This window comes from Eschscholzia californica, unplaced genomic scaffold, assembly GCF_041429995.1.
Source record: "Eschscholzia californica isolate CP2 unplaced genomic scaffold, dmEscCali1.0.p SCAF_1, whole genome shotgun sequence".
Lineage (NCBI taxonomy): Eukaryota > Viridiplantae > Streptophyta > Magnoliopsida > Ranunculales > Papaveraceae > Eschscholzia > Eschscholzia californica.
This window is the reverse complement of record NW_028238198.1, coordinates 65,625,889-65,647,864: the sequence shown is the minus strand read 5'-3', so window position 1 is coordinate 65,647,864 and position 21,976 is coordinate 65,625,889. Positions and strand designations below refer to the sequence as shown.

General features: G+C 35.8%; 2 protein-coding genes and 1 non-coding gene across 4 annotated transcripts; 1 reads left to right on the top strand and 2 right to left on the bottom strand.

Moving 5' to 3' along the window:
- The first annotated feature begins 23 nt into the window (after window positions 1–23).
- On the top strand, window positions 24–5,544 carry LOC147568342 (1-(5-phosphoribosyl)-5-[(5-phosphoribosylamino)methylideneamino] imidazole-4-carboxamide isomerase HISN3, chloroplastic-like). Of its 2 annotated transcripts, none has more exons than XM_086654806.1 (9): window positions 24–151; window positions 658–836; window positions 932–993; window positions 1,736–1,943; window positions 2,435–2,520; window positions 3,994–4,095; window positions 4,707–4,840; window positions 4,919–4,967; window positions 5,166–5,544. In XM_086654806.1, the coding sequence occupies exons 2-9, from the start codon at window positions 695–697 to the stop codon at window positions 5,343–5,345; spliced, it is 963 nt and encodes a 320-aa protein (XP_086510932.1). In that variant the 5' UTR covers window positions 24–151; window positions 658–694; the 3' UTR covers window positions 5,346–5,544. The 2 variants fall into 2 exon arrangements, with proteins under 2 accessions (XP_086510932.1, XP_086510933.1); XM_086654807.1 differs by having other exon boundaries at window positions 43–151; window positions 608–836.
- A 554-nt stretch (window positions 5,545–6,098) lies between these two features.
- Window positions 6,099–7,049, bottom strand: LOC147568341 (uncharacterized). Its single transcript, XM_086659377.1, has one exon. The coding sequence runs from the start codon at window positions 7,047–7,049 to the stop codon at window positions 6,099–6,101; it is 951 nt and encodes a 316-aa protein (XP_086515503.1).
- A 6,180-nt stretch (window positions 7,050–13,229) lies between these two features.
- On the bottom strand, window positions 13,230–13,300 carry TRNAG-GCC (transfer RNA glycine (anticodon GCC)). Its single transcript has one exon. It is a non-coding gene; the product is annotated as a tRNA-Gly (tRNA).
- Between the last annotated feature and the right edge of the window lie 8,676 nt (window positions 13,301–21,976).

Here is a 21,976-nt window from a genome sequence, read left to right as displayed (position 1 = left end):
CTGATTGTTATTTTTAAATCTTTACTGTGTCCGATTTTGAGAGAGGAATTTGGGAAATTTCACCGTGGGTTTCTTCATTCTTGTGCTAAGTTATTGAAGAGATAGCTTTACTGACTTTGATTCTTGAAGGAAATATCTCTAAAATTTGAAGGTGAAAATGTTTAATCTTATTAGAGTTAGGGTTTATTTTATAATTCCTATATAATTTAGTTTTATTGAAATCAGATTATGTTTGTAACTCCTATATGGGTTTATCTTCATTCTAAATTTCAAACCCTAACACTAAGGTCTTGAATCTTAATAGATTATACAAAATTCACTTGTAACTTACTAACTTGTTAGGTTTATACTCATCACTCATTACTTCTTAGGTTTTGGTTAGTTTATTTGATGTACAAATAAACAATCATACAAGTCCCTTGGGTATAGGGTTTAGAGATAGGATTTGGGTGTAGGATTTGATTTTAAACTAGTTAGTTGCTGCTTATTAGGTTTGAACTAGTTTATTTTGATACAAGATATTTGCTAATTTCGTGCAAGTCAATTGGGTATAAGATTTAGGTTTGATTTTTGATTTTGTACTTGTTACTCGGTTGATTCGAACTAGTTTAAGGAGTCTGCCCCAGCTAATTTGAAATCCTGGTTTCACCCCTGCAGGCCCCTTCTCAAGATCAGTACATAAATCGCAGTTAATATGGAAATTTTCAGTCTTCTAGATTATCAACCCGCAACTGCTTCAACATCAGATATTAGTTCTTTGCGTCGTATATCAACTTCTGCAATTTCCCGTACCAGTAATCGGAGTTCTTTTAGGGTTTTACCGTCTAATTTCTCCAGTATGTTTTGTTTTTGCTCATACTCAGTAATTGTAATTTAGAATCAGACTTCTGCTACAAATGCTATAGTAAATTTGACCTATTTATTTTTGTAGGATCTCGTTTATCTATCAAATGTGATGGTGTTCGTTTCCGACCTTGTATTGATATTCACAAGGTAAGGTGCAAATCCATTAAATTTTTCACAATTTGATTTCATATATGTCGTTTGTAATTCCATTTTGTGCTTATATTATCACCTTGACGTTGTGGTTCTTATGGGTTAGTCTTAAATTGTTCACAAATGACAAATCACAATATACTGATAATCATGTAATTGTTCAATTCTCAAAGAACTTCATTTCTTTTGAGGCCATGTTTTGAAGATGGCGTTGAAATGCGTTTGCCAGGAATGACATACTGGAACAGTGTTTCTGGTGGGCGTGAATGAGCCAGGAATCACATTCTGAGGAGGAATGTGATTCCTACTAAATGGGGAACCTGAAACACAGGGAGAGGGTGGGGTAGTGGCTCCCTTTTTCTTGTAATTGTCAAATAAATAATCTACGGACAAAAGCAATCGGTAGCAATCATATTCCTCACCAAACCAAATAATATATTAAAGTATTGTTATTCCTTGGTAACCACATTCTTTTCTTGCACGCCAAACATGGTCTGAAGGTTAGGATGACAGGAAAGAAAAGGCAGACTTTTAACTAGTTATACTTCTTGGATTGATGCCCTAGTCATTCAATTAGGCACTCTTGGTCTAACAGTTGATATTTCAGGCCACGGCAACCTATACTGGATGTTGTTAGTAGGAGTAGCTGTTATGTTAGGTTTGTATTGCCAATTTTTACATCTTCAAATGGAGGTGCTTTTTGTCTTACTATTATTCGCCGAAACTTGAATTGATTTAGGGGAAAGTGAAGCAAATAGTTGGATCTACTCTTCGGGATTCAAAAGACGAAGCTTCTGCTCTGGTGACGAATTTTGAATCAGATAAGTCAGCTAGCGAATTTGCAAGTTTGTATAAGAATGACGGACTTACCGGTGGTCATGTTATAATGCTAGGTGGAGATGCCTTGAGCAAATCTGCAGCAATTGAAGCATTGCGTGCCTATCCTGGTAGCTATCACCTCCCTTGGTTGCTGTGAATGGTTTTCCTAGTGTTGTTTCAAGTGACATTGCATGTCCATTAGCTTCTATGTTTCACTTTTTCCTGTTATTTTGTTGATAAATCCATGAATTTGGGCTCTATTTTGCTCATGGATTATTTTGTAGCTTGAGTAACAGGAATGTATTGAAGCATCTTAGCTAACCGACCCCTAAAACCTAGTACCCTGGGGTAGTTGCTATTTTCCGTACTGTCATGTCTTACAGATACAGAACACACATACTGATGAGCTAATGCCTACCAGAACAGGCACCTAAACGGTTGCTTCTATTAGAATGTTATTAATTTACGAGTCACTTTTTTTCATTATTATTTTATGCTTCAAACTTCAAAGACCTACCTCAACATGAGCACTCCAATCTTTACCTTTATTTTCTTATGTTTATAACATATTTGAGCTGACAGATTTTTCCTCTGTACTATGAGGAATGGTCACTTCTAGGCGGTCTACAAGTTGGTGGTGGGATCAATTCAGATAACGCTTTAAGTTACCTCAATGAGGGGGCTTCCCATGTCATTGTGACCTCGGTATGTGATCCATCTGTAGTTTGAAATAGCCATCTGTAATGATCATATATGAACATGATAATGTTGTAATACTGAAGTTCATCCGTCCTTTCGCTTGCTTATCCAAACTAACATTTGTATTTTATGTCCAATGCCCAAATTTGTTTCCCTCGTTTTGAAAATTACTAATGGCTGGAACTACTTTTTCCTATTTTAAATTCTAGACCTGATAAGAATCTTTTTTCATTGTTAGCTTAGCTTAAAACATTTCATCAACTATAAGAAACTTTTCATTTACTAGATGGAAGTACGGAAACGGGGAGTCTATTCTCTTTTGGCTAGAAGACTGGACGGGGAATGGTAGGTTAAAAGACAGATTTCCTATGATCTTCGACATCACGGTAGACCAAAAGGCTTGGGTAAGTGATATATTTGATAGGGAGCACTCAAGTTGGCATGTGCGCACAAGGAGAAATCTAAATGACTGGGAGGTGCCCCATTATGTGGCATTGTGCGAATTCTTACATGGGTTTCAGCTGAACAACGAAAAGGACAAGAGAGTTTGGAAGGAAGGAACGGATAAAGCACTGAGTGTGAAGGAGTGCTATGATAGGATCTCGTCTTCCGAACAAATTTTGAGCTTAAACCAAGTAAACATCCTCCATTGTAAACATACACCTCCTAGGGTAATCTTCCTGGTGTGGGCTATCTTCATTAGAAGAGTGCCTACAGTAGAATCGCTTCAACATAGAGGATTTCAAATGGCAAACAGATGCATTTTATGCAAAGGCGAGGAGGAATCGCTTGATCACTTGTTCCTTAGATGTAAGGTAGCTTCAGACCTATGGGACTATTTTGGGACCTCCCTGAAAGTTCATTGGTGCAGACCAAACACTATTATTAACATGTTCGAACAGTGGAATGGGTTGAAGAAATCCGGAACCAAAAAGGATATTTGGAACTTGGTGCCGGTAGCTATAGTCTGGTGTCTATGGAAGGACCGGAATGATAAGATTTTTAAGGATTCAAACCTATTCTCGACAGTTGATGTGGAAGATGTGAAAGGGACTATCCACTATTGGATTAGTGGTGTTTACAATTTTAAATTTTCTTCTTTTTTGGATGTAGTTAGGAATTGGGAGGCTTGGGTTATGTGAATGTCGCATAACTGAACCAACCCTTTTCTTCTCTCCCTCCGCTATTGTATAGTTTCTTTTCGTTTAATTGAATCTTCTTTTCAAAAAAAAAAGAAACTTTTCATTTGTGTTACTATTTTATTTTCTTTATAACTCATTCACTGAAGAATTTCAGGCCGGTGGTTAGAACTTAGAAGGTCTTTTAGGGAAATGCAGCATTATAGATGGTTGTGTAGTAGCAAAAAGGAACAAGATGAACTTCGTGTTACTGTTTTCAGTCAATTGGGTTTTCATTCATTAACGTGTTTGGTTAGGTTCTGTAGATTTAATAATTCTTCTTGATCTCATCCTCATGCAGTTTGTCTTTAACAATGGACAAATGGAGCTTGAACGACTCAAAGATCTTGTCAACATGGTTGGAAAGCAGCGGCTGGTCTTAGATCTTAGCTGCAGAAAGAAGGTACGAGTGTTCTATGTTGCTTCTACCCCATAGATGTATTTCGGTTGAATCTTCATCGTATGCCTAGTTTAATGAGCTACTATACATGCTGCATCCTGTAGTTTCAGCAGATTGCAATGCTGGTAAACTATTGTAAACTTTTATGGTTGTTGTATTTCTCCCTTGAGCTGAAAATAAAGTTATTGCAATAGTTCTTTCAAATCAAAGCTCGTTTTTTGTTGATCGAGGAGAACGCATTTTTAAACCGTAAGTACACAATTTTAGTTGTAGTAATAAAAGAAATCCAAGGGCGTGCTGCCACTTCTTATTTTGTAGACCCATCTTAATCATCTCATTTTCATAAATATTTTTCTTCCTTTAACTATTATGATCATCCGACTCAGAGTTTTGGTTATGATAGACCCAAGTACACATCCACATAATAAGACGGTTTGAACTTAGGAGTCGGGCACTTATAGTCGTATGGACCAAACTTTATGTATATTACCAAATCGCTTGACATCATCAAGTATAACTTCCAACTTTAGGTAGCTGAGAGATTCCAGAATTTTTCGAAAGTTAATTTACTTCGAGCCTTTGAGTTGCGTATCTCCAACAACTTTTATATGCAGGATGGGAAATATGCAGTTGTCACTGATAGATGGCAGAAGTTCAGTGAAGTATATGTTGATGAAAAATCTTTAGATTTTCTTGCTACTTATGCAGACGAGTTTCTAGTTCATGGAGTCGATGTCGAGGGGAAAAGGTTAGTCTCAAATACATGGTTTGTGTTTCATTAGGCCTGCATACTTAAGTAGTTGTTGGCTGCTTGTGTATGTTACAGACTAGGAATTGATGAGGAGCTTGTGGCATTGCTCGGAAAGTATTCACCTGTACGTAAACATTCGACTTTCAATCTTCCAAATCAAATCTCTACATCATAATCACTAAGCTCACATTTAAATTTCTTAACTTATGTATCGTGAAGACACTTTTACTTTGGTGATAACATGTGTATTTCTCTACTGAAAATAGTTGGGCTTTGACCTTGTTGGTCCGGAAAATGAAAAATTTGGTTGGTTTTGTGTTAGATTCCGGTAACTTATGCTGGTGGAGTGACAACAATGGCTGATCTGGAGAAGATAAAGGTAGCAGGAATGGGACGTGTAGATGTTACTGTTGGAAGCGCTTTGGATATTTTTGGAGGCGATGTTGCGTACAAAGATGTGGTTTCTTGGCACAAGAAACAAGTAGCTGTGGCAGCTGCTTAGACTCCATTCATAAACTGTAGCTTTCAGAAATGTTACGTATTTTAGTTTTAGATTTCTGAGACATCAATGAATCTTTTTTTTTTCATACTCAATGTGATCGAAGAACATTTGCAAGAATTGACGGTACTGATTAGAAATTTGAAATTAGTTGACCTTTTATCATGTCATTTTCTAATATATTTGGTTCATTTATTAGAAATTTTTTTACCTAATTATTCTCATTGACTATTTAGGGGAGAGGTTTGTGTTGGTAAGAATAGATGTCATTATCTATTAAAAAGATGAAGGTTTTGTTTTTTTTTTTTTTCTAAACACGAATTAGACTCTAGATATATAAGAAAAAGACTAATCGTCTGATAATACCATTAGTAAATTTGCAACAAAAAAAAAACATTAGTAAATACGTTGGTATATTCGATTTGAATATGTCTATACGAAAAGGAAAGTGGAAAAATTCAATAGGAAATAACTTACAACTATAGAAATTTAATAATCCCACATACTCATTCACAAAATCATGACCATCCCTTTTTCAATAAACACTATATCTTCTTCATAATCTTTTTCATGTACAAAACTATAATCCCCATTTTTAACATTTATATAATGACAAAAAGAGAAAAGTTCGAAACAGTTTCCTCAAAAGCAAACTTAATCATTCAAAAAGTATAACAACGAAATCATTTTCACAAGGTAGGCCCACCAAGCATTACGTGGCACGACTGGTATCCGTCTATTTTGCCACGTAAGATATCAAACAGAAGCTGGACCCATTAATTCCAAGTCGCGATAACAGTCAAGTCTCTGAGGTTGACCTACCCCTCGTCGACTAAACACCGAAACAGGTGGTGATGGTTCAGGCGGCGAGTCAGAATCGTCTTCGCCACCAAAATCCAACTCACAACCACCCCACGACTCGGACTTTCTTCCAGATGAAAACCGTTTCAACCCACCCAACCGCGGCGGTTCAGACACAGGCTTTGATGTAATTTCCTTGTGTTTCGCTTCCGTCACGTTCTTTTTCGTCTTCCGCGGCGGCGATTCCGTCAAACCATCGCCATCATCAGTACTACTATTATTATTTTTATTCTTCTTCTCACCGATCCGAAGAATAATTCTGACTTTTGACCAGAACGGAGTTTTCTCCGGTTTAATTAAAGCCGATTGAACCGGCGGCGTTTCATCAGTAATAGACCGATTACGAAATCTCAAACTACGGCTTCTAGCGATGATAGTTTCTTTCTTTGACCTAACTCTTCCAATACAAGAAACTTTAGGTGAGGAAGGTTCACTAGGAGGAGGCCCAGAAGAAGAAGATTTCCCGGATGATCTTGATCTTGATATTTTAGGAAAGAATCTTGCTTTTGAAGGTTTAGAATTTCTTCGAACTTTACTACAATCAATGAAATTTGAGTTTTGTGTTTGAGGAAGACCAATGATTGATGTTTTAGATTTGAAATTGAAGTAGAAACGTTGAGAAGTTGAAGAAGAAGAATGAGAAATTGTATTTGAATTTGAGTTTCTTCGAATTGATCCTTTTCTTTCGAATAAAGCATTATTGTTTAACCAATTGACTTGTTCTTGTTTAGGTAGATTATATGATTGTGCTGGATAATCTTCTTGATTGTTCTTCTCTGATGAAAGATCTGATTTCTTTGAAGATTTGTTAGTAATATGAACATCTACCCCGTTTGGTTGTGTCATGAAACTAGAGAGAGAAAGAGAGAGAGAGTTTGGGTTTGGAAAGTGAAGAAAAGCAGAAGAGAGTGAATAATAATTGAGGGAGCTGGGAAAGTGCTTAATTTGTGGAGGGGATTGTGATTTTGTCAATTTATGTGTAGTTGTCCGATGAGAGAGAGAGAGAAGTTGTGAAGATGAAAACTTTGAAGTTTAGTTTTCTTGTTCATATAGAAACGGGGGAGAGGAGAAAAATCAAATTCCGTTACGTTTTCTTTTCATTTTTAAGATATACTAACAAGTGTCACAGACTCACAGTAGCAACTTGGCGTTCTAGAACTGAACCTATACGGATTACACACGCTCTAAATGAGGTATTGTACACCCACGTTTAAATGGAGGTGAAGAAGATTAACTATGTGATTTGTAATCATGGCAACACTGAGTACAAGCTAGTACCCCGTTACTAACCACATGAAACACATGACTGATATACTTCTCAAATCTCAAGACACGCCCTTGACCACCTTATCCAAAGAGCTGCCGGTTCTAGATCATAAAATCTTAGTCAACCACGATTGACTCTAGTCCAGAGATTTACATACCTTGAAGATGAAAGTTTGGGGTTAAAACACAACATATTTATTTTTGGACTAAAAGTAAATGTGTCTTCTACATCAAATAATATAGTGTAATGAAAGCTTAATCCACTAAATGACTTCTGCCATTATATAGACAGTTGTTTAGTTTCTGCAAACTGCCACCTGTTCTTGAGATATGTTCTAAGTTATGATGAGGTTTTTCGATTTATCTTGAAATTTGATGAAACATTAATATTTTTTATATCATTTTAATCTATTTGATGATGTTTTTTACGTGTTTGATCTATTCTGATATACACATTTTGTGTTTTTAATATAAAGCTGTGAAGTTTTGTAATAAAAAAGAAGGTATAACTCATCCAGTGAGTAGTAGGGGTGAAACCGGTTTAGGTGGACCGATTTTTTGATATATTTGAACGAGTACCTATTCTAATGGTCTGGTTTTTATATGTAAAAAGCACGACCAAAAATCCGTCCACAATAAAATAGACCAACCATTTAAAAATTGGTCTTTTGGTTCGATTTTTCGGTGTAAACTTAATTAAACTTTATTTCACGAAATATTAACAATCAAAAGATTATATTGAAGCTAATATCGTGCACAAGTGATCAAATGAACATAATTCAACAATGACAACAATTTCGCATATTTTTCTTTCACTCAGTAGCGTATCGAAACAAAATAGAGAACAAAAGCAATCTATTATATAAAATAGGATGATGAGTGCTGACTAGGACAAAACCAAAGACAAACTAATAGACAAACATAGAGATAAATCCGACCGTCCGTTTCGATTTGACACGATCTCATCCTTTAGACAAACAAAAAGATAAATCTAACCGTCTGTTTTAAGCTAGATCTATCAAATTAAATCTTAACCATTAAATAATAATTAACTATAATCTTTAATGTTATGTCGGTTTTAATTTTTGGCATTAAATCATGAATAATTACTCAATTACAAACCGTTTCATTCACCTATCCTTGCTCTTCCATATCATTTTGCCCTCATTAAAACACCACTCCTTGCATTTATAGGTGTTTCATGGGTTAAAATGTTCCATCTTTCTATTCTTTTTCATTTACCCATGTACAAAATCATTTAGTTGTATCTTTTGACCATTAAATCATGGCACGGTAGAGGATCTACCTTCACCAACAAAGAAAGATGTAAATCTTTTTTTCTATCCGTTTTTCTTTCTTTATGGTGTTTCTTGCATTCTTTCGATTAATTTACTTTGGAATTTCTTCTCTCTATATTATTATCAATTTAGTCTTTTAGATGCTTATGAGCGAGGAGAGACCTAAATATGAATACTTTTATGGAGTTTGATGCTAATAATTTAGAACTTTATTCGTAGGTGTTTCATGGGTTACTTTGTTGATTGTTCCATCTTTCAATTCTTTTTTATTTACCAATTAACAACATCATTTAATTGTATCTCTTCACCATTAAACCATGGTTATTTCTCAGTAAGAAACTTCAATTAGAGGACTCAAAGTAGAGGATCTTCCTTCACCAACAAAGAAAGATGGTAATCTTCTTTTTTCTATCCATTTTTCTTTCTTTATGGCGTTTGTTGCATTGTTTGGGTTAAGTATTTGGATTTTTTTTCTTTCTATATTATTATCAATTTAGTCTTTTAGATGATTATGAGTGAGGAGAGACCTAAATATGAATATTTTTACCGAGTTTGATGCTAATGGTTTATAACTTTAAGATATATTGGTTGTTAGTTTTGATTTTGAATTTCTTTTTTTGCTTTGTTATTTTTTGTGAAGAATAGGAGAAATGACATAAATACTGGCAATTGCAAACGGTATGTGTGCATTTCTTTGATTGTATCGATAATATGTATGCTTGGATAAATTTATTCTGTATAAAATTGATAGATTGTTCATCTGATTTTTCCTAGGTGCAAAGGGTGTTTCAGTGGTCTAAATGGTTAATCTTGGAGTTGACATCCGTAGTCAAAAGAGAAGACAAGCAGTAATCACATCAGATTTGTCTATAGATCAGTTTAGATTTGTGATTCAACGTATGAGTTACATGATACATTACAACTTCTATAAGAATGTTGTATACATTTCATGTTTTTCTGGTAATTACTTTCTCTTTGGCTTAGATTTGGTCATCTTTTTAAATAAATCAGATTTGGGATTGTTATTGTTATCTTATGCATTGTTGTTACGTTTTTTATCACATCTTTCTTAAAACACTTTACGTATGATGGTCAAAGTTAGTCCCTCAGGCAAACACAAAAAACAACCAAATTTTATAATCTAGATCGACCACCTGATATATCTCTATTGCGCTTTCAAAACAGCGATACTTCCTTACTGATAATGTTGTTCGTGTACTTGACAAAGATTTTAGCATAAAACGCTACTTAAATTCAGCTTTACGGAGAGAGTCAAAGTCATGAAAACTACAAATTTTAAATTGTTCTAGATTACAGCAATCCATATTGTTTTGCGAAGTATGGATTTTTTCTTTGTCACAATCCTTTTTTTTATGTCACAATCTTTTCTTATTGGCAAAGTATGGAGGATATTAATTAATTTGTTGATCATCAGTGCACACGTGTAGCGTTAGATTTAACATTCCGTGCCGAAGGCACGGGTTATACCTAGTTCCATTATAAGATATAAACTTAATTATCCATTAATATTTTACCATTAATTGTATGGATGATATATATGACATTTAATGCAGTCCGGTACGGGCCCCATGAATTTGTTAGAAAAATGACCGAACCGGACTTAAAGACCAATTCAATAAAAAAAGACCGACCATTATAGACCGGGTGTTTTTGCACTTGTTTTTTTATTGTCTGGTCTGGTTTGATTTTCACCGGTCTTTCGATTTTAGCGGTCACCCTTAATGAGCAGGAATAGTTCTATAATCTCAACCATTAGAGATAAGTTTGGGAGATTTAAACTTAGCCATTGAAGATATGTATGGATAGTATAATTTCAACCCTTTGAGATAAACTTGGAAAATGTAACCTCAACCTTTAAAGATAAATTTGAAAAGTATAATCTTAGCCATTGAAGATGAAGATATATTCTTCAAACATTTTCTTGTGTGATACAATTTTTGTTTGTTCGATGCAAACAATTCCATGCTCAATAGATACTATTATTTGCTCCATATAATCAACGTTTCAACCAATGGACAAACAAGATACTTAGAAAGTAATAAATGGGAAAAACAAAAAAAATACACAATTAACAAGTTTTTCAAGACAAACATCATGTTTTTCAAGGCAAACAACTGTTTATCTCTGGCCCGTCTTTTTCACGGACTAAAATTCCACACCGACCCATCTTTGATTGGCAAAATACGTTTAGACTATTAGGCTAAAATTACATAGGATCTAGGTAAACTATTTCTCAAGTCAATGATATGTGATTCAAAGCTTAATGGGTCTAATAAATTATTTCAGATTGGGAAAGTCCTTGACTGTCACAAAATTATTGTGAAGGTGGCCAAAAATGCAACAATTTTCACATTTCTAGGGTTAATGGCTTGGCCCAACAACTTCACCAACAATTGAATACACACTTTCCTGCAATTCACATTATTTAGAAAAAAAACCACCCTTTACCCTTTAAATTTTGATGAAGACCTAACACAGAGTGTAAGAGTGGTGTGAACTTAGGAGGAAACAAGACAAACAATAACAGATTCGACTTCAAATGAGGTAGGTATCACATTATATATTTGTTAGCTGTATCAATCAAACTTTTCTTAATTATACATTATATATTTTATTTTCTATTTTTTTTTAACATAAAATGAACTAAAAATTCAAACCAAAGAATTATTGCAAGTCTCACCAACTAAGAGATTATGGTAGAATTATTTCTTCATTATAATTGTTCAATGATCGAAATCGTCGATGATGATGAATCAACTCACAATCGGAACGTAAGATAACTTAAATCAACCAAAGATTTTATATATATATTGTGGAAGCCGAAGTATGAACATAAACTTATGAATGTAAACATGAGTACGATGGTAAGGGTTAGGGAGTAGCAGAAGACTTGGAAAAGTCAAGTTCGCACAACAAGTCTTCGTACAAAGATTTTATATTTTAGAGGAGCTTATGAAAATACTAATTGGAGAGGAGTCAGAGACATATTGAATATAAGTGAAAGGAACTTGGGAATAAAGAAAGGAAACGGTTGTTAGGACGTTACCCATTTTGGATTTTCTCCATTTTTCGCTGCTTCATTTCATTCGTGGTCTTTATTCTTGCCTTCTTAGAACCCCTTCAGTTCAATCAATAATATAAAATTAAGCATTGATATTTGCTTCGTCTTTCAGGCAATAATGTAAGTGGATATGAATGTTAAAAACGTCAAAAGAACATGGAAAACAAGGTCTTAATCCATAAGTATCTAAAACCGTTACTTCATTACAAAATCAACATATCGGGTCCTCATTCATACTAACCTCTAAAATCTATTCTATAGGTTCATGGACATGACAAAAAATTGGGTCCTCGCCCATAATATGAATACGCTAATACAATCTATTGTTTCAACGAAAAAAGGAGAAACATAATTTTTTGTTGGTTTCTGATGTCCTACTTAAATGGCCATGTGATGTACCAGTCGTCAATAACAAACTCGTTGTCCTTGATTTCAGCAGAACCCAAGCTCACTAACCTAGTTTCGCATAGTACAAGGTTTGTTTCTCGGCGTGGGCCTTACCTTAGACCACACCAGACTTCTTCACCTAACCAACCTAGGTGCCAAACCCATTGAAAAGGCAATATTGTCCTTAAATTTGGAGTACAGCCCAAGCTCACTAATATCACCCTAGACTTCTCCAGCCAGCCAATCTAGGTGCCAACCCTTCCCAAAAGGGCTAGCCAATATGCAAGAGAAGGTCTTGAAGGTTTTCCTAAACAATGTGGGATAAAGGGTCTGTGCAGATGAAACTAGCATTCAGTAAATACTAGTTTAACATTAAATACTTCCCTTTCTCAAGAGCTTTAGTAAGTACTAGCATCAAGACTCGAGACATAGTTAACATGGAAAATCAGAAGAAGATACATAGTTTTTTAGTGAATTCTACGTCATTTAGAAACAAAAGGGTGCCCAAATTTCCTCATTCAGAAACAAAAGGGTTCCCCACCGTAGTCAAACTTTGAAAAAACCTTGTCTTTTAGTGAATTCTACGTCATTATGTCACCCTCTAAGTCACTCTAGCATCTCCCGGAAAGGGAAATGACAGAAAAACGTGTCGCCGTGTCGGTGAAGAGTGGCGCAATTCAACATATGCACTAACGTGTCCGGGGGGCTTGAGCAAAAGGTCCTAACGGAGTGGCGCAATTCAGCATATGCATTAACCTCCCTCAGTCTTTAATCGTGGATCCCTATACACATAGCTTTTGTTTATGTAGAGCAGAATAAAAGAGGACATCCCTTTCCTCATCAAACGGGGCATTATGCGTGAACCAAGTATGAATTGAACTCAAGAGAAGTCTTACTCACACAAATTCCTAAAGCACTCGGAACTTGAGCATCAATTTTCAGGGGACTGTCTCAAAAACGTAAAAAAGTTCCTATAGAAAAAATGATTCAAAATGCACCAGCCGGGAATCGAACCCGGGTCTGTACCGTGGCAGGGTACTATTCTACCACTAGACCACTGGTGCTAGTTGTTTTTATAATTTTGGTATACCTTATAATTCCGTGTTTATTGAATAATTTGATCAGCATATGTGTATTTGAACAGACTTTCCTCCTAAGAAAGGACTTGTTCAGCCTAAAAAAAATTTAGAGGGAAGGAAGGACTTGTTATCTACATATGTACAATTTGTTGTTCTCGAGTTTTGTAAGTTAGGAAGTCCGTCACTAAATCTAACAAACAATAGGTTATTAGACAGGAAAAGAAGACGACGGGCGGCTAGAGAAATAAGAATCGGCTTGGTGGTCTCTGAAGCTGAGAGAGGTATGTAATAAATTGACCTATGAATAGGAAGAAAGCTGAAAAAAAAGAGTAGATACTCAATGTCCCCGCATAACCCAGCCCTGTACCCATTTCTGCTCCCAATAAATCATTCAAGAGCAAGAAGGAATCTACGGAGCGGTACTCCAACGCTCCATCTAAATGGGACCAGCGTTTTAATAAGGATTAAAATAGAAAAAACTTTAGTCTTGGGTCGTAAAGCCAATATTTGAACTAAAATCAATACTTTGTGTAATGGTTGGATATTCACTTTCTAAGATAGAAGTCTCATGTTCCATTCTTAGTTGAAGTCAAAATTTGGGAATTATACACCTTGGGATAAATTCAAAAGAAAATGGGAACAGTTACCTACATACTACCTCGAGCCAGAATAGCATTTTAAACTTAAAAGTTTAGATAGTAAGCACACTCCGTTGTAGTCTAGTTGGTCAGGATACTCGGCTCTCACCCATTTCCCATTTCCAGCAGAAATCTCAAACAAATACAACACAAATAGAGTAGGAAAAACAAGAGATACTTTTTTTGTTGAAACAAAACAAGAGATACTTGTTAGCTTATTCAAGAAACTACTTGAGACTTCATCTTGTAAAATTATACAAAAAGGATCAAGCCAGTCCTCACCTGAAACCCTTAATACATAAAAGACCACAAGTCAAGGCCCTCTACTTTATCTTTGCTTTTTCTTTTTACAACCATTAGTCCTGGGCTATCGTACTTCGTCATCTCCTTTCTTATTTTAAGTTTCCTACAAGTAATCACAGAAAGCAGTCAATCTCACTCTCTAACACATACATATGTAGTTCTTGTTGTTCCTCTGGTTATGGTTTGAGTTCACTTTAACTCTGTCTGGTCTTGTTTAAGCCAGAGTCTGGGTTGAAGTAGGGAATTTCATTTCTCTAACTTATAGAGAGATAAACGATAAATGAATACCGATCTTATCAGTAATTCCTTCTTTCGGATTAACTGAGATAGACAGAAGATAATGGAGTCGAGGCGAGAAGAAATTCTCTTTCCTTAAGACATTTTACACCCTCATAACAGTACCAAATGTTAGGGTGTATGCCTTCGGGATACAACGACTATCTTTTCAGAATTTTAAGATGGTACTTTTATATTCTGAAAGCGGTCGAACCTTCGTAAATAATCGGAGCTCTTGGACTGATGCGATTGGGTCTTCTAGACGCTTTAAGATTATAAGTTCACTCGAAGCTTCTTACTTCCTTTTCTAGAGATACTAGAATTACTTCCCAATTAGATATTCCAGACACACATACTAATCGTTAGAAGAGAAGAGAAGAAGAGAACGACTTGGATCTTCTGGACGCTTTACAATTCTAACTTCACTCGAAACTTCTTTCTTCCTTTTTCTAGATATACTAGAATTACTTCCCAATTAGATATTCCAAACACACCAGAATACTAATTGTTAGAAGAGAATAAGAGAATGAAATTGATTGTAAAATGACGTGGGGTTGGGTTGTTTATATAGGAACCGGATAGGTGCATTTGTCTTTTGGGTTCAAAAGACATAACTCTTCAAATTCACGGACTTAAACTGAATATAAGAGTCGGTGCACTCTAGGACGTCGGATCTGGCTAAAAAACGCGGAACAAACGCCCACTGTTAGATGGAGATTGACTTGTCTCGAGACGTGCCCAACAGAGGAGCAAACTGACCGTCAGATCGAGATCTAGCGAAAATCCCGAGCCATGCTCGACGCGAAAGTGACGCGCGTCGTTGGATCGCTTAGATCCACCGCTTTTAGTCGCATCCCGAATATGTCCCGAGGACCTAACCGCGCAACTGCTAAATCACGCGAATTCCCACGGAGTGAACGCCTGCCGTTCAGATTTGGACGTGCGTGCTTCGCTCAAACAGTCCCCAATCTGACTTGTCCCTTTTGACGTTTTAGTCCCTATTTCAACCGATATTCGTCCAAATTTTAAACTTGAATTTCTCATTCATCCGGAATCCGATTTTAGTGATTCTTGGCTCTAAGTTTAAGAGCTCCACGAGAAGAACGCAATGGTGCATTCCGTTTCTGAGTTTGACGAGTCGGGTCGAGCCAAAATCGGCTCCGTTTCCAACAGTTTTAACGGTTAAATTCACATATCACGCGGATAATTTCAGAGGACATCATGTTCAGTATGTTATATGAATTGGAAGGTTCAGGTGAATCGCACTTAATCCCACATCAGTTGAGACGACCTTTGGGACATGGCCAACACGGAAACACCTTGTTTTACATATTTACCCGTGTATGGGTTTACAGACGGTCATGTGGAACTACGATGGTCTAACCAGCCCTATGCAAGAAAAACCACGTACCATGTTCTAGCCCTTGGTGATGCCAAAATTAAGGGCAATGTCGATAGCATTGAGACAGGTGTTGTACCAGTTTGGCACATGTGACCAGGAGAGTGACAAAAATAAAGGATGAGCGAGCTCCGACGTGTTGGAAAATTTTTGAATCAAGGTACTTGCAAGGAGACATAGTCAAATGCACTTAATATATGCGGCTACATCCCAAATACGGATCAAAAAAGGAACAAGACATGCATCCAATTACGTTACCTCCTCATTGACCCCAAGTACGGAGACATAGACAATATCTAACATACCGTTGCTTCATTGTCAAAGATGGATCTTGTTCTTTTACAAATCCAACCACCTGTGCCAGTATTCCTGCCACCATGCTTAAGAACCCCAAGAACCGAAAAGAAAAAGTCAGAACAGTGGCATCACCATGATTTTCTATACAAATGATCATCTTTTTTTTAGAAAGATTAAGTTTAGCATATGAATCTTGTATGGGCGTCTGGACGATACTTCAACAATTATCCCTTGGATACTTCACATTTATTTTATTATCCAGCAAGACCTATTTATTAACAAGTGAACCAGCAACTACCATCGCTCCTTCACCTATTTGAATGTTTCCAAGTATAGTTGCACTAGCTCCAATTAATGCCCCTTGCCCTATTTTTGGATGACGATCTCCAATTTCGTTCCTTGTTCCTCCTAATGTTACATCTTACATACAAGTCACAGTAAGTAGCAGGAATTAGCAGGATCTGGTGAAAATTTCGATCAACTGGTCCAAAAATTATACAGAATATATTGAAAATGGAAATGTTTTATACAACAGTGTGGATTAAAAACAATGTTGGAATATCTTTCCTATATTAAGATATTAAAAGTTCATATTTTCAGCTTTTGACTTTAAAGTTAAGCAACTTTTCTTCTGCGTATGAATGAATCTTACTTTACCAAAAAAGTTCTTTGTTTATTTGCGCTCCACCACCACACCGTTGTACCACCACCACCACTATACACCTCTTCCACCACCACATTTCAAACCTCCACCACCATTGTATCTCAACCACCACCACCATCCCGATACATCCACCACACCACCACACCACCACACCACCACCATCTCATACCTCCACCACCACCGCCCCTGCCACCACCATCATACTTCCACCACCACCATATCCCTGCCACCGCACCTCCACTACCACCACACCTCAACCACATCATAACCACCACCGCTTCCATCACCATATCTCAAAGGCTCCACCACCACTACCACCAATAGCACCACCATCCAAAAGAGTAATCATGAATATCATAAATAAATTTAATTAAAATCAGGCGTCTATATGAGAAAAAGAAAATAGAAAGTAAATTACATGACCGAACTAACTTTTTGACTTTTTTACTTATAAGTAACATTTTCGCCAAACATACTTCTGATAATTTTTTATTTTTTTAAAGCAAAAGAGCTCCTACTACAAGCAAAAGAGCTTCTACTACAAGCGAAAGAACTTCTACTTTTGGTCGTCAAACTACACCTTAAATATGAAAAGTCTTCCAATTTGATCGATGCAACTGTTCGTGCCCTAGGGCACGGGATATACCCTATTATAAAATAAGTCATAATAACAATAGTGTAAACTGTAAATAAGGTTTCAAAAGTAAGTTTTTCCTACCAGCAAGGTGATCTGCTTCGAAAGCAAGGGTGTCGCCTTGCCGTGTGTACGTATTCACACATAAAAGATGTAGACAAATTCTTTTAGATGGAAAAAATGATCCCACATTTTAAAGGATAATGCCACTCAGACTCCCAAAGTACAAACAAAGTCAAGAATGTAAGAATTTTGAGGGCGTGGGTTTTATTCACCTTTACCAAAATAAAAGCGATTTACAAATCTTTAACCAAATAGTGTCTACTTTCTTGACTTCGTCTGTACTTTGGGAGTCTGAGTAGCATTATCCCATTTTAAAACATGAAGAGGAGATTACGTGCCAGAGCTTGATCTCATTTGTTATCTTTTCTTTAGTAGGTTGATCCAATTGTACATAACCGCGACAGTTAGCAACATTCTTATCCACAAAACCACGACAGTAGGCATCAAGATAGTTATCCACATCTTCCAAAGTTAGGTTTAGAAAATCAACTCTCATATCTATATCATGACTATACCTCCGCCTGGATTCTCACCCTTAATTGTGACGTAGTAACTTTTACCTCCTGATCCTACTTCAAAATCATAAACAAAATCAAACCTTAATAACAATAAGTTTAACATTAAGTAAAAGATATTATTATATTTACCTATATCTTGCAATGAGATCGTTCGCTTCTTTGTTATAGAAACCATACCAGAGGAGACCAGATTGTGTCGGGTTTCCAGACGAAACCAAAGCTCTGAAAGAGCTCCTCTTCTTCGTCGGAGATATAAAGAAAGAGAAGAAAGGGAAGAAGAAAGAGAAAGAAGAAAAAAATTTATCTTAAAAATTTCAAGATCGCCGAAAAATTTGATTGACAACCTCAGCGGAGAAGATGATGAGGTGGCGAGAGAGATGAGGTGGAGGAGTGGGGTGATGAAATGGAGGAAAGAGTGAGATATGAAGTGACTTTAATGTTTTTTTATGGTTTTGAGAGTTAATTCTATTTTCTCCCCTAAAGAAATTAAAGGGTGTAGACGAAGGATTGTCTTAAAGACTCTCTACATTTTAAGGGAAGTTGTGTTAATATACTCAATGTCGAATCTAACTAGTATCAATTTTGCATCTATCGACCTATCGAAAAAGAACTACATTATTTAGGCATTTGATATTGAATCGCATTCAGAAGAAAAGAATCTAAAGAAGACCATAGTAGAGGGTAATAACGAAACTTCTCAAAATCGTGCAACTGCACTGAATTTTATCTGACACCATTTATGTGAAGATTTAAAGTCGGAATATTTAGTTACGAGAGACCCTCTATTGTTATGGATCGCTATAAATAAACAGTTTGACCGTTTAAAAAGGGTTATCCTTATGAAGACTTCGAATGACTAGTTGGACTTGAGATTGCAATATTATAAATTGTTTCATAATATAGTTGTATTACGTTTAAAATAACGACAATACTGACATATTTAAACAAATAATTTGTCTATTTTGAGACAATTTTATAATCATGTAGTCTCATGTTCAGCCAGTCATTCAGAACCGTAGGAAGAATAACTCTTTTTAAATGGTCAAAACGGTCTCTTTAAACCGGTCCATAGCAATAGAGGGTCCCTCGAAGTTAAATAATTCAACTTTAGATCTTCACATAAATGGTGTCAAATAAAATTCAGTACAACCGCAGTACAATTTTGATAAGTTTTGTTATTATCCCCTAGGTGTGGTCTTCTTTAGATTCATTTCCTCCAAATGAGATTCAATACTAAGTCCCCAAGTAATATAGTTATTTCCTGTTAGGTTGAGAGCTGCAAAATTGATATTAGGCTATTAGCTAGATGTAACGTTTAAATATTAAGAACATGACTTATCTTAACTTTCAGATAGCCTTCAACCAATCATTCGTCTATACCTTTAAATCTTTTTACCCGCTTCTAGAAACGATCATGCTAATATTGTGTTGCAAAATGTGATGAGATATAAGAGATCAAGCTAAAGTTTTGAGATGCTTTTTTTCTGAACTTTTATGCTACTTAAACTGCAACAAATGACGATATTTATACCCAAAATGAACTCTCTCTAAGAACATCTCCAATGGGACACTCTAACAAACAATCTACAAATCTAGTTACCAAGTGTCAATAAAGATTCTCTTTCCTAGGTGTCAATATAGAGACACTCTGAACTTTTTTGGTCTCCAATGGAGATCTCTAAAATCTCTCTACTTAATGCACATGTATGGAGATCTCTAAAATCTCTCTACTTAATGCACATGTCACTCTTAAATTGAATCTGGAAAAAGTAGTTAAAAAGGAAATGTTTCTATCGGTTTAAATTCTAAAGTAAGAGCATCTCCAATGCAACACTCAATCTTAGAAACTCTGAGTGCCACATATGATTTTTAGAGTTTTTTCTTAAAAACTCTCTCCAATGCAACACTCTATTTGGATCTCTAAGATGACGTGTCGAGGGTGGAATAGAGATATCTCAAGAGGACACTCTACTTCTAGAGTGTCCTCTTGAGATATCTCTAATTGTCCACCTCATCAATATTAAATTTTCAACACATAGGAAGAATGGAGATTTTTTTGAGTTTTGCATTGGAGATGCTCTAACACTTAGAGAGTCTCAATGAGACACTCTAGTTTTAAAGTGTCTCTCTTGAGTGTCTGTATAATAAATGCTCACACATCATCATGGAGTGTCAAATAGAGTGTCCCACTAGAGAAGGTATTTTAACAAAATCTCAAAAAATCCCAAGTGGCACTCTAAATGTTAGAGTTTGAGTGTCCCATTGGAGATGCTCTATGAAATGCTCAATCTCTAACACTTAGAGTGCCACATATGACTTTTTGGAGTTTTTATTAAAAAACCATCTCCAATCGAACATTTTGTTAGACACTCTATTATGAGGTGGACACATTTATTATAGAATTTCTAGAGAGAGAAACTTTAAAATTAGAGTGTCTCTTTGAGACTCTCTAAGTGTCACTTTAAAATTTAAACCAATAGAAACCTTTTTTTTTCAACTACTTTTTCCATATTCAATTTAAGAGTGGCATGTGTATTAACTAGAGGGATTTCAGAGATCTCCATTGGAGACCAAATAATTTTAGAGTGTCTTTATCATTGACACTTAGAGCATTTCCAATGGGACACCGAATCTCTAACAGTGCCACATATGACTTTTTGGAGTTTTTGTTAAAAAACCATCTCCAATGAGACACTTTGTTAGACACTCTATTATGAGGTGGACACATTTATTATAGAGTGTCTAGAGAGAGAAACTCTAAAACTAGAGTGTTTGTCTGAGACTCTTTAAGTGCCACTTTAAAATTTAAACGAATAGAAACCTTTTCTTTGTAACTGCTTTTTCCATATTCAATTTAAGAGTAACATATGCATTAAGTAGTAGATTTTAGAGATCTCCATTGGAGATAAAAAAAATTTAGGGTGTCTCTATATTGACACTTAGGAAAAAGAATCTTTATTTGCCACTTGACAACTAGATTTTAGAGTTTTTGTTAGAGTGTCCCATTGGAGATGCTCTTAAGAAAGAGAATCTTTATTTGACACTTGACAACTAGACTCTAGAGTTTTTGTTAGAGTGTCCCATTGGAGATGCTCTAAGAGCGTCTCCAACAGGACATTCAAACTATAAACTTAGAGCGCCACTTAGGATTTATACAGATTTTGTCAAAACCCTTCTCTAATGGGAAGCTCTACTACACGTTATGACATGTGGAGCATTTATTAATACAGACTCTCAAGAGAGACACTCTAAAATTATAACCAATAGAAACTCTTGTTTTTCAACTACTTTTTATCTATTTAATTGAAGAGTGACATGTGCATTAAGTAGAGGTGTTTTAGAGATCTCTATTTAAGACAAAAAAAAAAATTCAAAGTGCCCCTACATTGACATTTAGGAAAAAATCCTTCATGGATACTTGACCGCTAGACTTTTAAAGTGTTTGTTAGAGTGTCCCACTAAAGATGCTATGAAGAGAGACATAAAGTAATGATGTGCAGTTTTTTTTTTTTTTTGTTGAAAGATGATGTGCAGTTAATATGTGCATTGAAGCAGCGCCTCATGGTTGCATGCATGAATGAGGGCTTCTCTTGCTGAAAGCACCTCATGACTTCAAACTCATTGATAAGTCTCTGGGCAGCTCTCATCAAAAAAAAAAAAAAGTCTCTGGGCAGCGACTATGCCCCATAATATTTTTAGATTTTTGGTGAATTTTTCTTTCTTTCTTCAAAAGTGGGAAGAATAGATTTTTAGACTTTTGGTGAAAAACACTCAGGCCACAAGCAACGGAAATAGGAAGAAGCAACGGAAATAGGAAGAGGCGCTCAGGAATGCCAACGACTAGATTTTGTTCGTATAGAAATATGGGA